The sequence below is a fragment of the Microtus oregoni genome, unplaced genomic scaffold, assembly GCF_018167655.1.
Source record: "Microtus oregoni isolate MIOR12 unplaced genomic scaffold, Mior012 000012F_ref0000307, whole genome shotgun sequence".
Lineage (NCBI taxonomy): Eukaryota > Metazoa > Chordata > Mammalia > Rodentia > Cricetidae > Microtus > Microtus oregoni.
This window is the reverse complement of record NW_024543071.1, coordinates 50,907,809-50,930,347: the sequence shown is the minus strand read 5'-3', so window position 1 is coordinate 50,930,347 and position 22,539 is coordinate 50,907,809. Positions and strand designations below refer to the sequence as shown.

At 54.8% G+C, this 22,539-nt stretch overlaps 2 protein-coding genes across 27 annotated transcripts in view; one reads left to right on the top strand and one right to left on the bottom strand.

Moving 5' to 3' along the window:
- The window catches only part of Nrxn2 (neurexin 2), a 116,654-nt gene extending 106,450 nt beyond the window's left edge, over positions 1-10,204 (top strand). For 15 of the 26 annotated variants that reach the window (XM_041661811.1, XM_041661806.1, XM_041661812.1 and 12 more), the window contains one exon: positions 8,186-10,204. In XM_041661811.1, coding sequence (XP_041517745.1) covers positions 8,186-9,072 — 887 coding nt within the window. In that variant the 3' untranslated portion in view covers positions 9,073-10,204. The remainder of the gene's footprint in view (positions 1-8,185) is intronic. The other 11 variants (XM_041661822.1, XM_041661820.1, XM_041661817.1 and 8 more) reach the window with 1 other exon arrangement.
- A 3,085-nt stretch (positions 10,205-13,289) lies between these two features.
- Slc22a12 (solute carrier family 22 member 12) lies at positions 13,290-19,727 on the bottom strand. The gene is made up of 10 exons (XM_041662091.1): positions 19,326-19,727; positions 18,098-18,201; positions 17,645-17,799; positions 17,398-17,566; positions 15,758-15,881; positions 15,475-15,590; positions 14,682-14,896; positions 14,156-14,264; positions 13,745-13,948; positions 13,290-13,353 (listed from the first exon to the last, which is right to left on the bottom strand). Exons 1-10 carry the CDS (start codon positions 19,725-19,727, stop codon positions 13,290-13,292), a joined length of 1,662 nt encoding a protein of 553 aa, XP_041518025.1.
- Positions 19,728-22,539: the final 2,812 nt, after the last annotated feature.

Here is a 22,539-nt window from a genome sequence, read left to right as displayed (position 1 = left end):
ACGCAGAGCACTGCGCAGTCTGAAAACACGTCTCTTTCACCATGCTCTTCCGCCTGCCTAAGCCTGATTCTGCCATCTGCCCAGGTGCAGGCGGGGAGCGCTGAGAGCACTCTCCTTCCGATCCCAAGCGGGAACACAAACATCCAGTCCCATAAAATCCATTGAAATGCTTTAAAGCCAGAGTTTGCACTGGCGGCACAGTCCCAAGAAGCCGCACTTTAAAATGACGCAGCTTTTTTTTTTGCTGCTGTTGCCGAATCAGGAAATCTCTCTACAGCACGCCACCAACAAACAGCAAAAATCTGTGTTAAAGTCTCTCTCCCTTATTTTTAAGCCTTCTGGAGTGGGAGAATCATGGCGACTCCCTGACTCAGCTTCTTTCTCCCAGCATTCCGTTCTGTTTACTCCGCCTACCTAAGGGCTGGCCTATCAAATGGGTCTAGGCAGTTTCTTTATTAATAAGAAATCACTCCCACATCACACACACATGTCTTCTTCCACAGAAGTGCCCCTCGTGTCTGTGTGCACAGGTGTCATATTTCTGTCCACGGGTACTCAGCAAAATGCAAATGTCCACCCGTGGAGGGAGGTACTCATAGACCTACATGTTTGTCCCCGCAGAAGGGGCCTCTACACACCAAGGTGTGAATATGTACTAAGACCAAAAGAACACGGGTTTGTGTTGTCAGAGGGGGCGCCAGTACTCAGATCCCAGAAGTCTTTCCTGCGTATGTACACATTTGTTCATCCTCATAGACCTGCACCCCCACACTGTCCTCAAGAGAGGGGACCCTGAGAAGCACATACACTCACACACACACATTTAGACTGAGACTCTGTGAGGCATATGTACACACACACTCAGTCTCACAGATATGTACACGTGTATATATTTTCCACAGAGACACACATGTTGGACATACACAAGTATGTCCATATTCACTCAGACCCCCAAAGGGGCACACACACACACACACGCACCCACCCACGGGCCTGAAATGGCCCACACAAATGCTCACAGACACAGGTGTATCTGCTCAGTGGTGCGCATATAGCGGCACACAGATGAGCACACACTTATTTGCAGACCTGTATGGCATCTGCACACTCAGACTCAGTGTCTGCTGTGTGTTCCTTCCCAGGGGTGTGTACACAGCCATCCAGACGCACAAGGACACACCTACATGCCCAGGGTCACCCAGTTTTATAGACTAGGGGCATGCGCCTAGGAGAGTGGAAACAGACTTTCCTATGTGTACAGGTTCACATGTGCCAGAAGAACACCAGTGCCATGCCTTTACCCTACACACACCCCTCCTTAGTGCCACCCACCCAGGAACGAGACCCTCAGAGGCATATGCAGGCCTCATCCCACAGGCGCACAGAAGCACGTGTCCGGATTCCCAGGAGCTTCCAGAGTGGCACTAGTTGGTATAATGGACACTCCACAACCACTGAGGTTTAACAGAGACCTGCAGTCTCTTTCCCGTGAGTTATGAACAAGGCTTCTGACTGATGGGAGCTGTTCTAGTAATGACTCAGGGCCCCATCTCCTTCCATCTTGTGTCTGTATCATCTTTAACTCATGGCTTCTCAAGGCGCAGGAATGAGTAAGGGGTCAGAAGCAGGAGGTTTCCATGGGCTGTGCCCGGGAGAGGCTCTTCCCACCCACATTGTGTTCCAAACCTGTAGCTCAGTCCAGGAGTATATAGCAGGACCTTGCCCACTGCCACCTCCAAAAGGAGGTAAGACTAATGAAAGCTGGGCAGCACATGGTGGTGTCAGGGTCATATTCATGCACACAGCACACATGCCTTAGCACAGGAGAGGAAACCCATGCTTTGCTGGGCCAGCAGGCTTTCGGCTGCTGCTCTGCCAGGCAGAATGTCCCCATCCTTATCCTCCATGGCCTTTCACGGGTTTGGGGAGAGATGTTCTCCTTGGCTGTGTGTAAGTGCAGACATCCCACACTAGTTTGCGCATCTCTGGTGGCTTCGAGGCTTAGTCACAGCAGCCACACCACAGCCCTAATCTCTATCCACCCCCATGTCTTCTCTTGTTTCTCTGCTCCTACCTTCGTCATAGTGCCATGACTGTCTTGAGGACACTTTAAATGGTAGGTGGAGAGACCACTCCTACACTGGGCAGAAAAGACCCTCACTCCTTGAGAAGGTCTCTCTCATCGGCCCCTGAGCCCCTTTCCGTCTTTACTCCTGTGTGGGACTGGGAGCAATGGCTCTTCTGACCTCTGCAGGAGTCACATATCGAGACTGGCATCTTCCTTCCCTCCAAGCCTGCAGGATAGCCAATTCTTGTTTAAGTTGATGTGGTACCATGTTGCCAGAAGAGGAACGTTAGAGTTGGCAATCCTGGGCCCTGCCCTCATACTTTCCCTTAGCACCTCAGCCTGGCAAGTTGGTACAGCAATGTTTGTACCAAATCTGCCACAGTGGCCTGCGGGTTTTTATCTCTCCTGCCTCCTATTCTTTCCCTGAATTGTCACTTGAATGCCATGGCATTTTGTTACCATGACATTCATTTTGAGGGCCAAAGTCTGTCTGTAAGGTAATATTTGTTCCTATAATAGATAAGCCCTGAACCTTAGTGGTTAATGCAAGAGAACTTTCTCACACAGGACTACCCTCCCTGGGCTCGGCCCGGAAGGCACAGCAGGAACCCACATTCTCTCCATCTGTGGCACCTAGTGTGGAGGATGGAACACCAAAGACTGTTAGGGACAAGGAACTAATACTTAGCAATTGGGCCATTCCCAGTAGTTAGGGATGCTGGGAAATGTAGTCTAGATGTCAAGGTTCAGAAGGAATATATTTATTTTATGGGGTAGTAAACTGCTTGTGCTCAGAGCCACGGCGTTTTGCTTGCATATTCTGAGAGACACATCCACATGGCGTGTACACAAAACCCATGCATGCCTCAGGCTCGCAGGCAGCAGACATAGAGATCCATTCACATGGACACGTCTGCTCACACGCACTGACACACAGGTGTCTCCGATCCATGAAGGTTGATGTGCTTAGGAGTTTATGCTCGTGGATGTAGAAACGCGCGCACATCTTCGTAGGGGGTATGCATCTGAGAGTGTTTGTTCGCATACATGCGCACATACCCTCCCTTTGAGTGGCTCGTGCTCTCTGACCCTGAAGCCACTCGGGCCCCGCCCTTGCCATGCTGGCGTTGCAGGTGCAGAGGGATATCATCCTTCAGGCTACAGCCCACAGTGGCATACTTCTCTGCTAAACAGGTGAGTAGGGACGGAATCTAGCCAGTGCTCTGCTTGCTTGGCAGTGTATCCTGGGCCCTGATGTGGGCTGTGTCCATCCAGAGGAGAGTGGCCATGTGTCTTGCCAAGATATGGACCTACAGAGCTGTGTCTATGTGTGTGTGTGGGGGGGCTGCCTTTTCTCCTAATCCACTGAAATGCTGACCTTGCCCCTCATAGCTTGGGAAGGGCCCTCAGCACTGGTAGATGGGGTCTCAGCCACCAGAAGACTTAGCCTGGGGCATCCTGAACCTCAGATCCAGATTCTTCTGTGGGGGTAGACATATCTTGATTGGATAGAAATTGGGGTTCATAGGTAGATTTTTTTTTAGACAATGTTCCACATTGTAGCCCAGGCTGGCCTCAAACTCATGGACTCATGGTGATCCTCCTGCCTCAGCCTCCCGAGTAATGGAATTAACAGGTATGAGCCACTGCACAGAGCTTTATGGGTAGAGTTCTCATTTAGGCTCCTGTGTCTTGAAGGCTGAAAGGCCTTGGCTTACTTTGTATAAGAGCCTGTAAAGGGGAGCGTTGAGACAGAAGAGCTGCTTGGGAATGGCTGCTGGCGTCCCATCAGAACGGAATTCTCCAGCAAGTGGGCTCAATGCGTGTCGAAATTCCATTTCCTTGGGATAAGAAGAGCAGAGGGCCAGTGGGTTGCAGCTCTGATAAGCATGCACTACTGCAGCTGCCAGAAGTGAGAGAGGCTGCCTGCCGTCCATGTCAGTCTGAGGCTTCAGGGGCCACAGTCTTCTGTTGGTCTCCCAGTGATGCAGGGCTGAGCACAGCATCATGAGTCACCCCGAGTGTTGCTCTTGCTCAAAAGCTCAGTGGAGGGCCAGCAGTGGGACCATCCCGGTGAGAAGCCTCTGAGGCATCCTCCCTTGCTCAGACCTTGATTCCTCCCCAGGGTGAGCTTTCTTGATCTCTCTGGGACCAGTGCCCCAGGGAAGCCCATACATTGACTCCAGTGCCTCATAATCTGGTCAGGTTTGGTGAGGGCGATGTGGGAAAGCCGTGTGAGGGTCTCTGTGGCCTGTTGCTTTGGAGAAGGTTTGTGTGACGGTACCGTGCACACAGGGGAAGTCGTGTCGGAGAAAGACGCTGCTGTGCTAAGAGCACTGGTAGAATCATGGGAGATACGGCCACAAACCACGGGGAGAGAAAAGCTGGGAGAGTCCCAAGGGAATGGAGACTGAGCCAGGGGAGGCCGTGGGGCCTGGAGGAGGGAGATCTAGAAAGCCCATGTGTCCCAAGGACTAGTGAGTTGGGGGTAAGTGGTTGTTGGAGGGCCACAGGCTGGGCAGGAGATGTGTGGTCCAGGCCCTCATCCAGTAGGAGGCGACAGGTTGGTAAAGAGCCAAGATCTGTCCTGGCCATTCTAATGAGCTGCCCTCTAGGGAGGAGTAATGACCCTTCCCTGTGTCCCTAGCAATGGCCAGTCCGTTGGGGATCAGAAGCCATGTAGGGAAAGGTTTGACCCTGGAGTTCCTAAGGTAACTCAGTCTTAGATGGGAAAGGTGGAAGGCCAGGCCTGGGGGAGGAAACCAAGCTGAGGGCAGGGAGGAAGCAGCAGCATGCCTAGCTCTTAGCTGTGCCTGTTGCCCAAGATGGCGGAGCAGGAGGTTGTGTGTAAAGCTCAGCTCAGCACGTAAAAGGCACCCCCTGCTTCCCATGTACCCGGTTCATCTCAGAGGGACTGCCAAGGGACTGGTCATTCACTTCCCCTCGAAGAGCAGAAGGACCTCAGCTCCGTGCCAGGCCTGCTCCTGGCTGCTAGTGAGATTGACAGATGGGACCCAGGCCTTTGGGCCTTCCCTGGCAGAAGTCAAACCTGAGCCTCCAGGAGCAGTGGCCGTCTAGGAGTCGGCCTGGAAGACGAGGCACAGGCTGGATTCTGAGCATGTGTGAGCTATCCATAGGGGAGCCTGTTCTAATAGAAGGCAAAGGTCGGGAGACAGAGGGCCTGGATGAGCTGAGGATTCACATAGGGAGGAGAATCTGCTGTGATCAGGCCCATGACGTCACTACTTGAAGGGCCAGGAGCTTTCCTGTGCACTGAATTTGCCCTTGTGCAGGGATGCAGATGCTGGGAATGGGAGGAACAAGGGAATGGAGGGTTGCACTAAGTTCCCGCATAGATTGCAAGGACCCATCGGGCCAGGCCTTGATCAGTCTGATGATCAGCGCTTTAGGGAAGGACATGTCCCTCGCACATGACTGACATTTCACTGGGTCTCCAGTGATGGCCAGCTGGTTGAGGTTCATAAGCCAGGTCAGGGTTAGTTTTGATCCGGAATTCCCCCAACCCCTAGTGGCTCAGACTACGATGGAAAAGGTAGAAGGCAGAGCTGATAGAGGTAGGAGCCAGACCAGTGGATGGGAATGATGCATTGCTAGGCTCTTCCTGGACCTGGCTGCCCAGAACTTGCCACGTTCTTGAAGATGACCTTGAACTCCCGATCTTCCTACCTCCACCTCCAGAGTGCCGGAATCACAAGCACGTGCCACCATGCATGGCAATATTCTAGCTTTCTAGATGTGGACTGGGGCCCAGTGGGGGTGGGACTTGTCTATAGTTACACAGGAATTCAGTTGACGCTCACGTAGCCTTTGGGCTGGGTTCTCAGGTGAGCAACCTTGCCAGCCCTTGGAGGTGTGGGAGTGATGGTCCAGGCTTTTTTGGTCCCCTTCCTGGCCCTGGAAGTCACAGAAGGGACCGGCTAATTTGTTCATACTTGGAGGCTCCACTCTCTCCAGGCCTCGGTGTCCCCATTCACTAGAAGCTGGAGTTGAGGGCTGGGGTGACTTAGTGGTAGAGCCAGAATCCTTTACTGGCATGCATGAGGTCCTGGCTTCCATCAGCGGAGCTGGACAGTCCGGCTGCTCGCAGCATTCTCCTGGTTCCACATTTCATTATGGTTAAGTCTGTGGAGGCCTAGGAGCTCTGGAGCTTTGAACTTCGAGCTGCGAGGAGCCTGATGGGAAGTGCAGCTTGGGAAGCTGGGCAAGCGGTCTGCTTAGGTGACACGGTTTGGCTGTGGCCTCTGTGAGATTGATGGGGCTGCTGGTGGGAAGGACCAGCAGAGGGAATGAGAAGTGGAGCTGGCCTGAAGGCTGGGGTAGGCAGAGCAGAGACATCTCTGGATGTGAGGCTTGGCCTGGCCGCAGGATCTGCTAGTGGAATCCCTGGGAAGATTACCTCAGAGGGTGGAGGATTGTGGGTGCAGACACCAAGTGAAGTGCTCAGGTAGGGATGGGGTGTAGGTTGAGCCAGAGGTAAAGCCAGAGAGGAAATCTTCAACTCCATTCCCGAGAAGCCCAGAGGCAATCTTCAAAGCCAGAGTTTGAGCCCTCCTTCCAGCCTAGCGCTGACCCAGCTTCTGTCTACCAGAGGTCAGAAGCTTGCAGCACTTTGGTTAGTGAAGAGGTGCAGGAGGCTGATGGGAGTTGTAGTTATTGACCCAGAGACGGATGGGAGTTGTAGTTTATGCCCCTAAAGGGCTAGTGGAAGCTATAGTTCCCACCCGTGGGGAGCTGATGGGAATTGCAGTTTCTGTCCAGGGTACTCGAGTTTTCAGACTTAAAGGGAAGACTTACCCACACCCCAGCACCAGACCTTCCCCACTAGTTACCCTGGGCCCTATTTTAGCCAGCTTGCCCCTCCCAGATGGCTGTGTATGTATTTTCTTTTATTTTTTTGCTTTCTTCTTCTTTCCGTTGTTTCATTATTGTTTTAATAATAATAAGAGGGCCAGAGGCAGTCATAACCTGGCCAGGTTCTGGTGGTCCATGGGGGTTCTGGGGAGGGGGTGGGGGGAAGTCAGTGGGGGTCAGAGGTGGAGGGTGAAGAAAGTGGAGCGTTAGGTTTAGCTCAGACGTCATGTGATGCCCGCCCCCCACCCACTCCCAGTCCTCCCCACCTCCATGTTTCTTCTGAACTCACCACCTCCCAGAGCCCGATGGAACAACCCCCAGCTTCATTGTGCCTGATCCTCCCTGCCTACTGTCCCACACTGCATTCCTCTTCAAAGTCTCCTATGGCCCACGGAAATTAGCTCCAAGGCCCTGCCCATGGCCAGCCCCCTCCCCAAGAACTCACACCCACATAGGCCTGCCACCTTCCCTCCTTGCCACGCCCTCTCTACTGACCCTTCCTTTTCCCACGATGACACTTCCCCTGCCCTAGCCTGCACTGTGCGAGTTCAGCCTTGTGTTTAGTGAGGGGGAAGAGGGCTCGAGAGAGGGAGGAGAGCGAGTTTTCTGGAGGAAGCAGGCTGTCCAGGGAGTAAATCAGGGAGGGAGATGCCAAACAGATAGACAGAAAACGTTGTACGGAAAAGTTGTTTTTTCTTATTTTTTTTCGGGAGAACCCGCTTACACAGCTCTGTTTGTAATTTTTTTCTTCATGCTAAAATCACACGGCCTATTTGTTGATGTAAGTTGCCTGAATTCCGTGGTATGCTATCTTCTTTTTTAAAAACAAAAGCAAAAAAAAAAGCAAAAAGAAATATATAGAAAAAACCCTAAAAGATATTGTTGTTAGGTTTGTTTAAATGCTGCTGTTGTATGTTTTTAAAGCCTTAAACCAGTAGAAAAGAAAATTACGTTTCTTTTCAATTTCCTTTCCTTTCTGTTCCGTTTGGTTTCTTAAGACGAAACAAAAAGACCAAAAACCCAGAGTCACAGAGCCCGCGCGTGGGGTGCCCAGGGCATCCGAGCCGCAGCCCGCTTAAAGCGCAGGCGCTGGCCGGCTGGCGGGCGGGCCCGGCCCGCGCTAGTCTCCGCCAAAGCCGATTGAACCGATTTGGGTGTGAGGCTGTTGTTTCTCTCTCTGTGCCGGCCGCCCGCGCCCCGGCCCTCGCTGACGCCCTGTCTTCTCTCTTCTCTTTCTTCTTCTAGGAGGAGAGTTAATATTGCCCATTATCACGGAGGACTCCTTAGACCCCCCTCCCGTGGCCACCCGGTCCCCCTTCGTGCCCCCGCCCCCGACCTTCTACCCCTTTCTCACGGGCATGGGTGCCACTCAAGACACCCTGCCCCCGCCCGCCGCGCGCCGCCCGTCCTCGGGGGGCCCGTGCCAGGCTGAGCGCGACGACAGCGACTGCGAGGAGCCCGTGGAGGCCTCGGGCTTCGCCTCTGGGGAGGTCTTTGATTCCAGCCTCCCCCCCACGGACGACGAGGACTTTTACACCACTTTCCCCTTGGTCACGGACCGCACCACCCTCCTGTCGCCCCGCAAGCCTGTGCCCCGACCCAACCTCAGGACAGATGGGGCCACGGGCGCCCCCGGGGTGCTACTTGCGCCCTCCGCCCCAGCCCCCAACCTGCCTGCGGGCAAAATGAACCACCGAGACCCGCTGCAGCCACTGCTGGAGAACCCACCCCTGGGGCCCGGGGTCCCCACGGCCTTCGAGCCGCGGCGACCGCCTCCCCTGCGCCCTGGCGTGACCTCAGCCCCCGGTTTCCCCCGTTTGCCCACAGCCAACCCTACGGGGCCGGGAGAACGCGGCCCCCCGGGCGCGGTGGAGGTGATCCGCGAATCCAGCAGCACCACGGGCATGGTGGTGGGCATCGTGGCGGCGGCGGCGCTCTGCATCCTCATTCTTCTCTATGCCATGTACAAGTACCGCAACCGGGACGAGGGCTCCTACCAAGTGGACCAGAGTCGGAATTACATCAGTAACTCGGCCCAGAGCAATGGGGCGGTGGTGAAGGAGAAGGCCCCTGCTGCCCCCAAGACGCCCAGCAAGGCCAAGAAGAACAAAGACAAGGAGTATTACGTCTGAGCACCCAGTCCAGGCACCGCGCCCCACTGCCAACTGCTCTTCCCGGGAGGGCCCGGGAGGAGGGTGCGGCCCTCTCCCTGCAGGGGGACCTGGAGACCCTCTCCCTGGCTGCCTCAGGCTTCTCCCACGAAGAGGAAACGCAAAAAAGAAAAGGAATATAACTGTGTGCTCATCCCCTTCCCTCCCGCTGCCCATGGCGCCGCACTTCAGCTCTGGGGCTGGCTGTCCTTCTCAGCTCTGCGCCGTCAAGGCAGGGCACGTGCTCACAGCCCTGGGTTGATTTATTTTTTTAAGGGGGGTAGTTTTATTTTGGTGGGGCTGGGCGGGAAGGAAGGCTGGGGTTTTTGTAAAGTGTCCACTGCGCCGTTTGTTTATTTCTCTCGGATTTTTTCCTTCCTCCCTGTTCCTCTGGCCTTCCTTCTCCTTCCCAGCCCTTCTGTCCTGGTTCAGGCTTGCTGTGTCTCTTGTCCCTACCCTCCTTCTCACCCTCTCTTTTTCTTTTTTTTTTAAAATCCTTTTTCTTTTCTTTCTTTTCTTTTTTTCTTCTTCTTCTTCTTCTTCTTCTTCTTCTTCTTCTTCTTTTTTTAAATCTTTAGTTTTCTCTGCTTCCCTCCCATTGGGTTTCCAGAGACGCTGGGAGAAGGAGGGTGGGAGGGTGGGGCCAGAGCGGCCCAACTTGAGTGGCTGGGTCCGGGCAGTGGGGTTCATTCTCCTAGTGCCCCAAGTCCCCTCAAAAGGAGAAGCTCCTGCCTGAAGTCACCCAGGCATAGGGCTTGGGCCTGGCCAAGGCCTGTTGTGTGTGTCGCTGTCGCTGCCGGGCAACGTGCATTTCTGGGAAGCCACTGGAGGAGCGGGGTGGGGGGCGGGGGGAGGGGAAAGGCAAATGCAGATATATATTAAAAACAAATAATCGAGGTACCAGAGCTGTGGTCTGTAGCATCGGCTAGCTGCAGGTGTAGGGAAGGGAGGGAGCAAGGCTGTGTCTGCGGATGGCTGGGGTCACTTCTCTGCCCATGGGCTCCCTGCTCCCCCAGTTTTTTTCTCTTTGTTAACAAATGTGTCTGAGTCTTGGAAAACACCCCAAACCCGGAAATGTGTGGGAAAAAGAAAACAAAAACTTTCCAAATTCCAACAGTCCTGTGTAGTTTGTTCTGGGGTGTGTGCTGTTAGGTCCTGGGTCTGGGCCTGGTCAGGGCCTCAGTGGGTGCACCTGACTGTCGGTAAGTTTTCTCTAAATATTTATGTGTTTAGTGTGAGAAGATGTGTAAGCCCTTAGAGGACATCTTACAGGAAGCAGTTCTCTGCTTCCACTCCGTGGGTCCTGAAGATGGATTCAGGTTTCAGGCTTGGTGACAAGTGGCTTTGCCCACTGCACAGTCACTGAGCCATTTCGCTGGCACCGTTTCCCGGACTTTCGAGTTGAACACAACATCGGGCTATTGGACAGCTGTTCTGTGTCTCACATTTAAGTCCCTGCTGGGCTGAGGTGGGGGACACCTGGGGCTTGTGTGTGGGGTTCCATGACCTTGGCTTCTCAGATGGTAGGTATGTAGCAGCCACTCACGGGGTACAGTCTCTTCTGGTGGCCAGGGTGGCAGTGGCTAGCTAGTTTCTCGGTGCTGTTGATTTTGCCTGGCTCTGCTTCCCACTTGTAGCATGTATACCACCTCCAGCTCCTGAGTCCAGGTGAGTCTCTGTGAGCTTGGCCCCTTGGACCTACTGGCTTCCTGCTCTGCTCGTCCTCTGTGTGGCAGGTCTGGGAGCCTGGGATGATCACACTGACTCACCTGTCTGGGGAGGCTTGGACATGGGGCAGTACTGCCAGGGTGTCCTGTCCCCAGCTGGTCATGCCTCACCCCCGGGGCGATGTGTTACTACTGTTCTCTGCTCCAAGCCCAGGTTTAGACTCCTGTTCTTCACCTCACTGTTAGCTACAGAAAACAGACAGCAGGAGGGCCTTTGTGACAAGAAGGGAAGGAGTGGCCTTGCTCTTACTGGAGTGATTGTTACAGTGACCCTGACTGAGGCTGGATGTATTCTAGGGGTTGAAAGGATGGCTTCGTTAGTGCTGGTTGCCATGTAACTGGGACTCCATCTGCCTCTCAGCATCAGGCCAAGACCTGTCACTCAAGGGCTTGGTTTTCTAAAGAAAGAGTTTTGGATGTCGCTAATGACTCAGTTTACCTTTCCAAAAGGTTCTCTGGGCTTTTCTGTTGGAATCCCAGCAGCTTTGAGGTTAGAGACCCCCACAGTAGGCATCAAAAAAGGGCATATTCCAGATGGGTGTGGGCAACAACCCGAGTTCATCCTCAGCGTTTTGTCAGGTGACGTCAGATGCAGGGAGGCTGTCATTCACCAGAGGGACAGAACCCTTTGTCCTGAAAATTCTCGGCCCCCTGGGTAGATCAGGGGTGGCCATTCTGTATATGGTAGAGGGTAGAGGAACAACTCTGCCTGCTTGTGGAACCAGAAATATTACCTCTCCCTTCTGTCTGGGGAGTATCACTAGAAAGTGTGTGTGTGTGTGTGTGTGTGAGAGAGAGAGAGAGAGAGAGAGAGAGAGAGAGAGAGAGAGAAGGAAAATGGCCAAAGGACATAGTTTCTTAGAGACTCAAGAGCCACATCCAAGGAGCAAAGCCTGCAGGACCAGCGTGTAGGGCAAGGGCTGTCTTCTGTTTCTCATCCATGTTTGTGCACATGGGTACATAATGCAGCCATTTTACTGAGGTACCCGAGAGCAGCACACAGGTAGATGCATAGACCGTGTAAGTGTGCCACAGGTGATGCAGCTGTTGGGCCAGCTACTGACCGCCTGGGCGGCACACTGTCGTCTCTGGGACACTGCGTGGCTTCTCCTGTGAGCAATCTCAGCAGAACCCAGAGTCCTGGCTGATTCTAAGAGGGACAGAGGTCCTGTCGCATGCATTCCTGTCTTTCTCTGTGCTAGATGGCACTGTGGCCAGAGCAGGGCTCAGGAGACATACAGACAAGGGACTCGTGTTCTGATCCTGCCTCCTCCTGGCTGTGTGTTATGGGCAGTCTGTTTCTCATCTGTGAGAAAGGACAGCACATGGCAAGATGCAGAGAGCTCTGATGTGGACTGTGAAAGGGACTGGCGACAGGCACCTGGCTCAGAGCACAGGAGAGCCAGCCTTGGGAACCTATGTGAGAAGGCCTTTCTCCTCCCCTGGCAGAGCCTCAGGGCCCCAGGAGGAGCTGCCATTCCTTTGATTTTATCTTTAGCCAGTCCCTCCTCCATGGCAGCCCTCCAGCAGGCTCTGTGTGAGTGAGGATGTAGGACCAGTGACCCTCAGGGAACCGACCTGCTAGAGGCTGGGAAGAGGCCGATGTGTAGCCCTGACCACGGGTACAATGACACCAGAGTCATGAGCTGTCCCTGAGCCCTGGAAAGGAAGGCCCCAGGGTGGGTCTGGAAGGCTTAGGAGTGTGTTAGATGGGGAAACAGGAAGAAGACCCGGGCAGTCACATGTATGTGACGGGAGTGGGGAGAGGCTGGAGAGAGGCCAGGCCAGCTGACCAAGGGCCTCGGTGACACAGAAGCTGAGACCTTTTGCTCTTGCTGAGTTAAAGAAGAAGATGATCAGTTCTGAGTCCTGGGGCAGGCGGAGTAGTGGGCAGTGAGGATGTGTCCTGTGGTCTTGGCCTCTCTCTGGTGTGCAACCTCAGGGGGAGTCAGGGTAACGGTAGTGTTTGGGGAGCCTTCTATCATTCAGACTGCCCTTTGCCTCATCTGTTAGAGGGAGGCCCTGAAAGGCAGCCCTCTGAAGGGACCCCTGGAAATGGAGCTCTTTGCTCCCCGTGGCTGTTTGCAAGGGATAGAAGAACCATCTTTTCTTCCTCCTCTTCCCTCCACCCCTTTGTCCTGCTCCCTCTTCCTCCTCCTCTTCCTCCTTCCTTCTCTTCCTCTTCCTTTTCTCTTTTTTTCCTCCTTTTCATTCACCTGTTTTCTCTCTATATATAAATTATTTATTTGTGTGTATCATTGATGGGAGGGACTTTTGTCCGTGTGGAAGTCAGAAGACAGCTCTGTGGAGTCAGTTTTCCTCCCACCATGTGGGTTCCAGGAATGGAATTCTTATGGTTCGGCTTGGAGGCAGCGCCTTCACCCGCCATTGCCAGCTCTGCCCATTGCTTCTCCCGTCTTTGTTGCTGCCATCATGGTCCTCTTTCAGTCCAATCACAGACTCTCCAGGAGGCTACAGCCATGTAGACCTCAGGATGGACTGGCCTGCTGTGTCATGTGTCACCTTCTTCACTGACCTGTTCAGGACAGAGAGGGAACTGTGTCTAAGGAGCAGAGTGACCCCTGACCCTTGGTCCATGTTCATGCTGATGACTGAACATCCTGCATGGGGCTCAGGTCTGAGCTTACTGAGCGTATCAGGATGGGGTGGGTGGTGGGGGATAGCCTTGTCATTCACCCATGGCTTTAGTGGCCCCAGCAACACTTACTACACCCCAGGACCCCTCCCCAACAAAATCCAGCTCACTCGCTAGCACTCTCTCTTTTTACAGCCTTGCGAGGGTGGCTGAGTTATTTGTTCCTCCACATGGTGGGGTGAAGGGAGAGAGGTAGAGTCCACCTGTCAGCCTAGGGGAGGGAGGGAGGAAGGGAGGGAATGAAGAGGTGGTCTCCGGCTGGTCCACTCACTGTTTCTGGATGTCTTGAATGGTATCAGGCAGTGGCAAATTCTTGGTCTCAGGCAGCAGCAGGGCAGCTAGGCCACTTAGCACTGACACCACACCGTAGACCAACAGGGGCAGCCAGGGGCCGTAGACACCGAGCAGTGGCACCAGAGGGCCTAGAATGGCTCCCCCTCGGGCTGCTACCTGGCCCAGGCCCACTGCTGTCATCCTGTGGGGGCACATTTGCCTATGAGTCACACTTTTCCTGCCCTGGGCCTTGACCTTTGACCAGGCCCAACTCCACTAGGTCCAGGGAGGCCCAGTGGGCCAGGTAGTGTGGAGGCTTAACTGGGGAGCCCTGAGACCATGTGAAAGGGAAACTCGTGGGGACCCCTCTAGCTATAATGCTCTTTCCTTGAGCCAATGACAGCCTCACCTGAGCACAGTGGGGAAGAGTTCACTGCTCAAGATGGTGCCACAGGTGAAGGCAGCCCCCAGGGACCCCAGCCCCAGCACAGCCAGGGACGAACGAAGGACCCCCATCTCTGTGAACAGTGGTGGTATCAGCAGAGTCTGGCATCCTGTATTCCCCCCGACTGTTCCCTGTCCTTTGTCTGCCAAATGTCACTGAGTCATCCTTCCAGTGTCCCCAATCTCCCCACCCTCTAGCCCCTCAGAACCAGACCCCAGGAGTCTTCCTTGCCTCCCTTCCTCTCCCTCCCTAATCTATTACCGAGTTCCGGGTTAGCTTTCCTGACCGCCCCTACCATTCTAACGTCCATCACTGTTCAACCCCCTGCCACTCTCCTCCATACCCCAACAGCCTCTCTCCTAAGTGTCCTCTGCTGTGGACCCTCACCGTCTATTCTGTTTCCATGCTCCCCGCCCCGCCCAGGGGAGGCAGGAGAGCCTCAGCACAGTTTTGCTTCCTCTTCCTCACCCGCAGCTGAGCTGTAGCTCACCATGGGGCACCAGTATGTTGGCCAGGATGCTGAGTCCTGGCAGCACCAGGGAGCTGGCCTGACAGAGACGTCGGCCCAGGCGGTCGAGCAGCAGCAGGCTGCCTATCTTCACTGGGAGGTCCACAACCCCGACGAGCACCTGAAGCAGGAAGATATTGCTTCCTAAGGCCTGCAGGTTGAGGGCCAGGCCGTAGAAGGTGAAGCCAAAGGCAAACCTAGAAGTGAGGGTCGGTGAGTCAGCCTGGGGTGGCTGTTCTTCCGCTTGCCCTGCTGGCCTTGTCCAGGCCCACCTTAGGCACTGGGAGAGAAGGGCTGGTGGTACCCAGGGAGTAGCCAAGGAGAGAATCTGGGTATTTCCCCCTCTCTCTGCTTGGCACTCCATTTGGGTTGCTATGTCATTGGCTCTCGAGTCCATGGAACAGTTCTTCCCTACAGTCTCTGTGGATTTGAACTTTGCCTGGTGGGGCAATGGGCCGTGTATGCCAGGTACCTCTAAACAAGATGGACCGGCCTGTATGATGGACCAGCTTCGGGTCTGATTCGCCTCTCTAGCTTTCCCAACGTCACCGTTCCTCCCCATTCAATCTCTCATAGGTACCTGGGCCTGCAATCCTTGTCCACCAGCCCACATGGCCTTGCTTGTCTCCTCTGGGAGCCTGACCATAGATAGCAAGGTCCCTGAGCTAAAGGTCATCCTAGAGACATCTCTACCAGTGGCCCATCCCTGGCTGCCTGGTCGCTGTCCTGGCCAGGCTTCCCCATGGCAAGTAGTCTCAGGAAGAAGGGCATCTACCAGCACAGCATGGAGATGCAGGTTCGGAGGCGCAGCCCAGGCGTGTGGAGGAGGGTGCCTAGCCTGGCACGAGTTTGGTCCCCACTCGCTTCCTCCTGCATGGCTGACCGCAAGACCTGTGGGAGTGGGGGTTGTTGGCACCAGGTGTCCATACGCCCTCCCCCAGGGACCCTCCTTCAAGAGCCAGGGCCCTCACTTGACCTCCACGGGAGCTCCTGTGCAAGGCAGGGAGAGGGTCTGAAGGATAGGGGACAGGGTCGAGGGAAGGCCCAGCCTGACTTACCTCTATGGTCAGTGTGTCTCCTTCTGCCTTCTTCCTGTTTATAGCAGCTACCCTTTGTAGTTCCTGCAGGCCCTGGTCCAGCTTGCCCACCGTAAGGAGCCAGCGTGCAGATTCTGGAAGCCACCTGAAGTGGACAGGTGGGGGGGGGCACTGATTGTGGCCTCCATTGTATCACCTTCCCTCCCTGTCCTTCTGTCCCCTCTGCCTAAGTGGCTTCAGGGAATTGTAAACTCCAATCTCAGGGCAACTGAGGTCAATGGAGGCCATAAAGGACAAGGTGGTAGCAGTGGCGTGTGTAGCCAGGCCACCTAGATCACCACCTGTCTCTTTCCTCTCTGAGTTTGGGGGCCCCATGTTCTCTAGTTCCTGAGAAGGCTGCTGGATAGGGAGGGACTTCTTGTTCCTTCCCACCTCCTTGTCACGTGACCCCTCCTCAGCCTTGCCCGAACCAGGCCTGAGTGCCATAGGGACTCCGATGGCTACAGAACCGCAGTGGCTACCAGGGTACCTCGCCATCGTGGTATCTTCCATGTCACACCTGTTCCCTTCTGCCGTCTCCCCCAAGTCGTATTGTCTTCCTGCTGCCAACAGCTTCCCCACTCCCTGCCCAGGCCTCAGGCTGGCGCCAGTGTCTCCAGCATCACCCAGCCCTTTTGTCTGCTCTTCTGTGAGCCCCGATCCCTGAACCCTTCAGTCCCATTGTGCTTGGCTTTCCTGGCCCCTGTCTGTGTCTGTGTCAGGGTACGGCTGCTGGACACCAACTCGCTTCTCAGCATCCAGCACAGCCCACCCCGTCTCTCACCAAACACAGCGCCCCCGTCCCCTGCCCACTTACTTGCTGTACTGAACTGCTCAGCCCCCAAGTCTTTGGTAGTGAGCACCACACAGCATTGCACCTCCCTCCAGGCCTCTGATCACCAAAGACCCCTCCCGCACCCAGAAGGACATGCTGCCCCCTTTGAGCAGCGAGTGGGAGAAGCCATCTGTTTTATGTCCACTAGGACCCTGATCCCCACCCCCGGGATTTGAAGGACAAGGGAGGGAAGGGAATGCCAAGTACAAGTAGAGGACATGATTCTTAGTGACCTGTTGGCCTTGGGTGACCTGGACAGTGACTGGGGAGAGGCTTTCTAGTCCCACTGGGAAACTAGGTAGGAGGAGGCAGGGGTGAGGAGGGGTCAGGGCTGAGGAGAGGTCAGGGTGAGGAGGGGTCAGGGTGAGGCGGGGTCCTGCAGGTAGTTGGAGACTTGAGGCTGGAGCTAGGAGTCAAGGTGGCACTGGGGATGGTGCGGGTGGGAGTAGGGGTGGGGATGAGGCAAGTTGAGGCAGAGGTTTGGGGTCTGCAGAGTATGAAAGGGGCTAGAGTGACTAGCAAGATCCCCTGAGGAGGGAGCATGGACAGTGACCCCAGTTTGTTGCTGGGCCACCTGGCTTGTTGAGGGTGAGCTGGAGCAGGGAGCATCTGGGCTTGGGCAGCTGGGATAAGCATCACAGGCTCCAGTGGCTTCCTTCAAGCCCAGGTGGTCTTGACCCCCAGAGCTCCTAAGCCCTCTGTCTGCAGAAAAAGGGGAGTCTCCCACATTGAACGCCCTCACGAGAGTGGGCGGAGCCTTTTTCAAGGAGAAGGCTGCGGCACCCACCATGAATATACAAAGTAGAGGAAGAAGGGGGCAGAGACAGCCAGCTGCAGCATCCTCCAGTTGCGCACACCGTAGGCCACAGAGCCTGTCAGGATATGCCCAAAGCTGAAGCCCACGGCATTCAAGGTCATCATCAAGGGGCGGGCCTGGGCTGATGTCCACTCCGTCACTGCAAGGTGCAAGGAAGGGGGTCAATCCTGGGGCCTGCATACAGCCTTCCCAACCCAGCCCCAACTGGGGGACATACAGAGACTGGCTGTGTTCATCATGATACCTGCCACTGCAAAGGCCACCAGGAAGCGGAACAGGCAGTAGAGGGGGAAGATGGGGATGAAGGCAGCTGTTGTGCCAGACACAGCTGCCTGAAGATAGCTCCAGGTCAGCACCCTCCTCCGCCCGAACCTGTGGGGCACATGGGGAGACATGCCATTGGCCAGCAAAGAACCCACGAAGAGCTGTCTTGTTCCTGCCCCCTGAGATGAGGAAGGCGCAAAGCCAGACATGGGCCAGACGCACATTCTTTACCCACGGGAGGGCTGTGAGCATGAGGGTCAAGGCAGAGTTGGCAGCAGCACCTGAGCAATGGCTAAAGGCTGGTGTGGGGCAGAGCAGACTTTAGCAATGAATATTTGGAGAGAAACGGTGCGAACCTGTCAGGTCCATTCAGGAGAGCCTGCCGGGACCAGTTGGGCATACTCACCTGTCGGAGGCGTGGCCGCACACTGCAGCTCCTACCAGGATTCCAGCCAGGTAGATGGACTGGGCCATGGGTCTCAGGGCCTGGGAATCACACACCAGGTCCCACTGGAGGAAAAGAGGGCCAGAGTTGACATCAAGAGGAGGGCAGTCCCGGCAGAAGGGGCAAAGGAGAAGGGAGCCGAGGCACCCACATGTTTAGTAACTTGGTCTCTTAAGGAGTATCCTGTCACCCTAACTACTGGGTCAAGACCCCTTTAGCCTTATCCGCTCTCTCCTGAGCCATGGTTCTTGCTGAGAACCCTCCACCTTCCCTGGAGGCTTGCTTCCTCTTGCACACACACACACACACACACACACACACACACACACACACACACAGTCTCTCTCTCTCAGGGTCCTTTCTTCCTGCTTGCTGGTGCAGCTGCCACTCTCCATTGGCTTGGGCTGTCTGACTCCTCTTTTTTCTTTTTCTCTTCCTCCTTTTCTTGTGTGTGTGTGTGTGTGTGTGTGTGTGTGTGTGTGTGTGTGTGTATGTGTGTGTGTGTGAGAGAGAGAGAATGTGCATGTGTGTACATGGCATAGTTCTTGCGAAGGTCAGAGTTCAATCTCTGGAGCAATCTACCTTATGTCTGTGACACGGTCTCTCGTTGAACCTGAGGCTCACCGATTAGACTAGGCTGTCTGTCTAGTAAGCTCCGGGGAGCCCTGCTGTTTCTGCCTCTCTAGAGCTGGAACTATAGTCATGTCACCACTAGGCTCAGCTTTTCCATGGGGACTGGAGAGCTGAACTCGGGTCTTCATGCCTTCAGGCAAGCAGTTTGCTGATTTATCTCCCCAGCCCACCAACACCTCTCAGGAGAGGTCAGTGCTCAGCCTTGAGACAGCCAACAGGTTCCTCTGACTGAGTGACCTGGAGTCACAGCCCAGGCTCGGCTATAGGTGAAGCCATTGGGCAATGCAGAAACAGGGGTGCCAGTCTGTGTAGACATAACTCACTGTGTAGCTCAGGCTGGCCTCAAACTCACGATTACCCTCCTGCCTCCCGAGCACTGGGGTCACAGGCATGATCAACTAAGTCTAACCTGGCAGGTGGACTCCTACTGCCCAGTCCCCTGTAAGTCATGGTTGCCCCTCAGTGAGAAAGCCTGGGGAGGTGTATTCTTTCTAAGACTGGAACAATTGTGTCAAGCCAACTGTGACTGTGAGTTTGACCTCCCGAGTGCTGTTACCGTGGTCACGATTGTGGACGTGAAGGTACTGTGGTCGTAGACCCAGCCATCCCCACATGGCTCGGTGTCTCCGTCACTCCAGTTGGTGGCTGTGGTGTTGGGCTCCATAAGCTGCCACTGCGGTTGGCGGAAGCGACGGCACGGATGGGGTTGCAGAGCAGGGCCAAGTGGGATGGAGATGGTCAGGAGGGCATTGGGCCCAAAGTCCCCAGAGACACTTGCCTGGGCAGTGCTGTTGTCCAGCAGAGGCACCCAGCACCGGTGGCGGGGCACGGCAGCTGAGAAGTTCTCCAGCATGTTCTGGCTGGTGACCCATAGGATGGGGGTCACCAGAGCCACGATTTGAAGGACCTGGAACCTGCCCAGGCCTCCTACTCGGTCCAGGAGTTCAGGAAACGCCATGGATTTCTCCAGGATGCCAGCACTTCACGGAGACTAGCCCAGGACAGCAGGGTCAGTCTGGTGAGCCTCCTTCCCCCACGGTTCTGCCCACACCCATCTCCTCAGGTGCCTGTCAGGGTAGCTGTGCCACTGAGTCAGAGCAAACAAGACTCTGGAATCTGCCTGCTGGCTGTTACTAGGAATGGCTCACCCTGAAGACCTGGATGCCCGGCTGTAATCTGGAGGCCATTGGGGACCTCGCAGAGAAACAGCAGACCCTAGCTCCCTGAAAAAAAATTTTGGGAAGCAAGGAGGGAGGGGACAGAAGTCACTCTGACCAGAATTAAAGTGTGACTGGGAGCCGTTTAATAGGAGAGAGTTTAGTAACCATTCCTTCAAAGTTTAACCAGGTGACTACATTGCAAGGGAAAGACCTGCCTTCTCCCTCCGCCTGCTTCACCGTCCTGGCCTCTGTCAGGTGTGGGACCTGGGACCCAGTCCTGCCACTAAGGGTGTTGGGGGCTGTCAGCTCTCAGTGTTCCTACCTTCCTTACAGGGACATCATAACTGTGGTGTGATCTAAGCCAGGAGAGGGTGGGCCTGGCTTTGCAGTCTCAGGGATGGAATGATCCTAGCTCGAGTGGTGTCCTATACTTGGGGATTTGTGGGTCCCATGCCACCCAATCTATGAACCTCACTAGTCTCCTGAGGCTGCCACTGCTCCTGCCCTCCTTCACTGATTCTCTGTACTGAGGCCCTTCAAGACAAGTGTCCTAACCTTTGTCTCTTCCCAGGTCTCCTTGTCTTAGGATCAGTTTTTTGCCCATCGTCACATGGCCCGCAGTCTGGATGGACTCACAGTTGACACCCCGGCTCCTCAGCTCCCAGTCTCACAGGTCTCTAAGCTGAACTAATTCCAAGGATTTCTCCCTTGGCCTCTCCTTTGTCCCCTCCACCTGTCACCACACTGCAAAACCTCACACTAAATCCTGCATTAAGCACCAGGAGCCCTGGTCCTCTAGAGGAGCAGCAAGCACTTGCCCTCTCCAGCTCAGTTTGACTGCTGTTGGGTGGAGAACAACCCGACCAAGGGGCATGTGTGGAGGCAATGTCCCCCAGGAATCCATGGGAGTGACCATGCCAACAGAAATAGAAAGGCAGGAGAGAAGCCTGGGGGCACCAGGCTCACCTACCTGTGGGCATCAGGCTCACCTACCTGTGGGCACCAGGCTCACCTACCTGTGGGCACCTACTGGCTTTGGTTCAGGTAGTTCTGGGAGTGGAAGAGGAAAAACTATGGTCAGGTGGTGGGTGATGGGGTCAGTCGTAAAGGTGAGGAGCCCCGGGGAAGTGAAAATCGGAGTGAAGTGACTGTCCCCAGCTCTGACTGGGTTGAGCTCAGCATATCCCTGAGCCATTCAGGTGGTGGCACCATGGTGTGACTTGGGAACATGTGGAGTCATAAGCCAACTGAGCTCACCCAGCCAGACACCTTTTATAGAAAGAGGAACGTTGGAGGTCAAGCCCTTCACCACTCGTGGAACCGGATACCAGCAAGAGGGTGTGAGGACAGGAATCTAGCCCAGTACCTGAAGCAGGGTGGACATTAATGCTGAAGACAGGGGAGGACTTGGGGACTGGACCTTGTCATGTGAACTTCCCTGATGACTGTGTCCCAAGGGATTGCTGCAAAGGGTGGGGTGAAATCCAGCCAGGTGCAGGGGTCACATGAAGACTGGAAGACAGGAAGTGGGATCAGGTATACAGGCAACCCATTTCAGGATCGTCCAACAAGAGGCTGGAGAATGGGAAATGGCGTGAACCAGCCATCCACTGATCTAACAAACAGTCCCTAAGATGATTCTCAAAGTCTTCCTTGTTCTCCTTCCAAAATAAGGTCTTGTGTAGCCCAGGTTGGTCTCAAGCCTAGCTCCACCTGCTGAGTGCCGAGATTACAGGCAGACATCACCTCTGCTGGTTTATGCATTGCCGGGCATTGAACCAGGGTTTCAAGCATGCTAGGCAAGCACTGTGCCAGCTGAGCTGTAGCCCCAGCACGCTGTGTTTGTGAGACAAGTTCTCAGGTAGCACTCGAGCTCTCTAGGCAGCCAAGGAGGGCCTTGAACGCCTGCTCCTGATGCCACCACCTCCCGAGTGCTGGATAGGTTACACTACCGTTCCTGACACGGAACCTCTTTGAAAACAAAAACATTTTTTACTGTGCATATATATGGGCGGCAGTGGTGATGTGTGTGCGCACACACGTGCGCGTGCCTGTGTATGCAGGTGCTGACAGAGGCCAGAAGAGATGCAGAAACCCTAGAACTGAAGTTACAGGCAGTTGTGAGTTGTTGGATGTGGGTGTGGGGAACTCCAGTCCTCTGAAAGAGCAGTACATGCTCTCAACTGCTGAGCCATCTATTCAGTCCAGAAGTTTCTGTCTTAATTGTGAAAACCAGGTGGTTGCTACAGATTTCTGGATGACTGTCCTCGCAGGGAATGCAGCCCCTTCCTGCTGTGGCCCCACATTGTCCCCTGAAGTCACTGGGCTCATGTGTCAACCATAGAGGGCAAGAAGGTACAGTGAATCTACCTGACTTGGCCTTTATTTGCTAGAGTTGAAGGTGACACACAGTAATTCTGCCCCCTGTTCGGTGGTGAGAGGTGTGGGTGGGAGACAAGATGGAGGGGCTGTGGACAGTAAGCTGCCATCACTCTAGGGCGAATGCATCATCAGTGTTTGTTTGTGAGAAGACAGGATAGCTGGCTCATGTGCCAATGGAAGTCCCTGGTTAGAAATTGGGACCTTGATGACTGGTAGACGTGGGGACAT

What these genes read in the sequence shown, in the direction of transcription:
- Slc22a12 (XM_041662091.1), bottom strand. Translation starts at nt 19,727, where the DNA reads ATGGCGTTTCCTGAACTCCTGGACCGAGTAGGAGGCCTGGGCAGGTTC. An exon ending in GATGAACACAGCCAGTCTCT is followed by an intron (nt 17,567 to 17,644) that starts GTATGTCCCCCA and finishes TGCACCTTGCAG; the next exon opens with TGACGGAGTGGACATCAGCC. An exon ending in CTCTTCCCCACTGTGCTCAG is followed by an intron (nt 13,949 to 14,155) that starts GTGAGGCTGTCA and finishes GTGCCCCCACAG; the next exon opens with GATGACAGCAGTGGGCCTGG.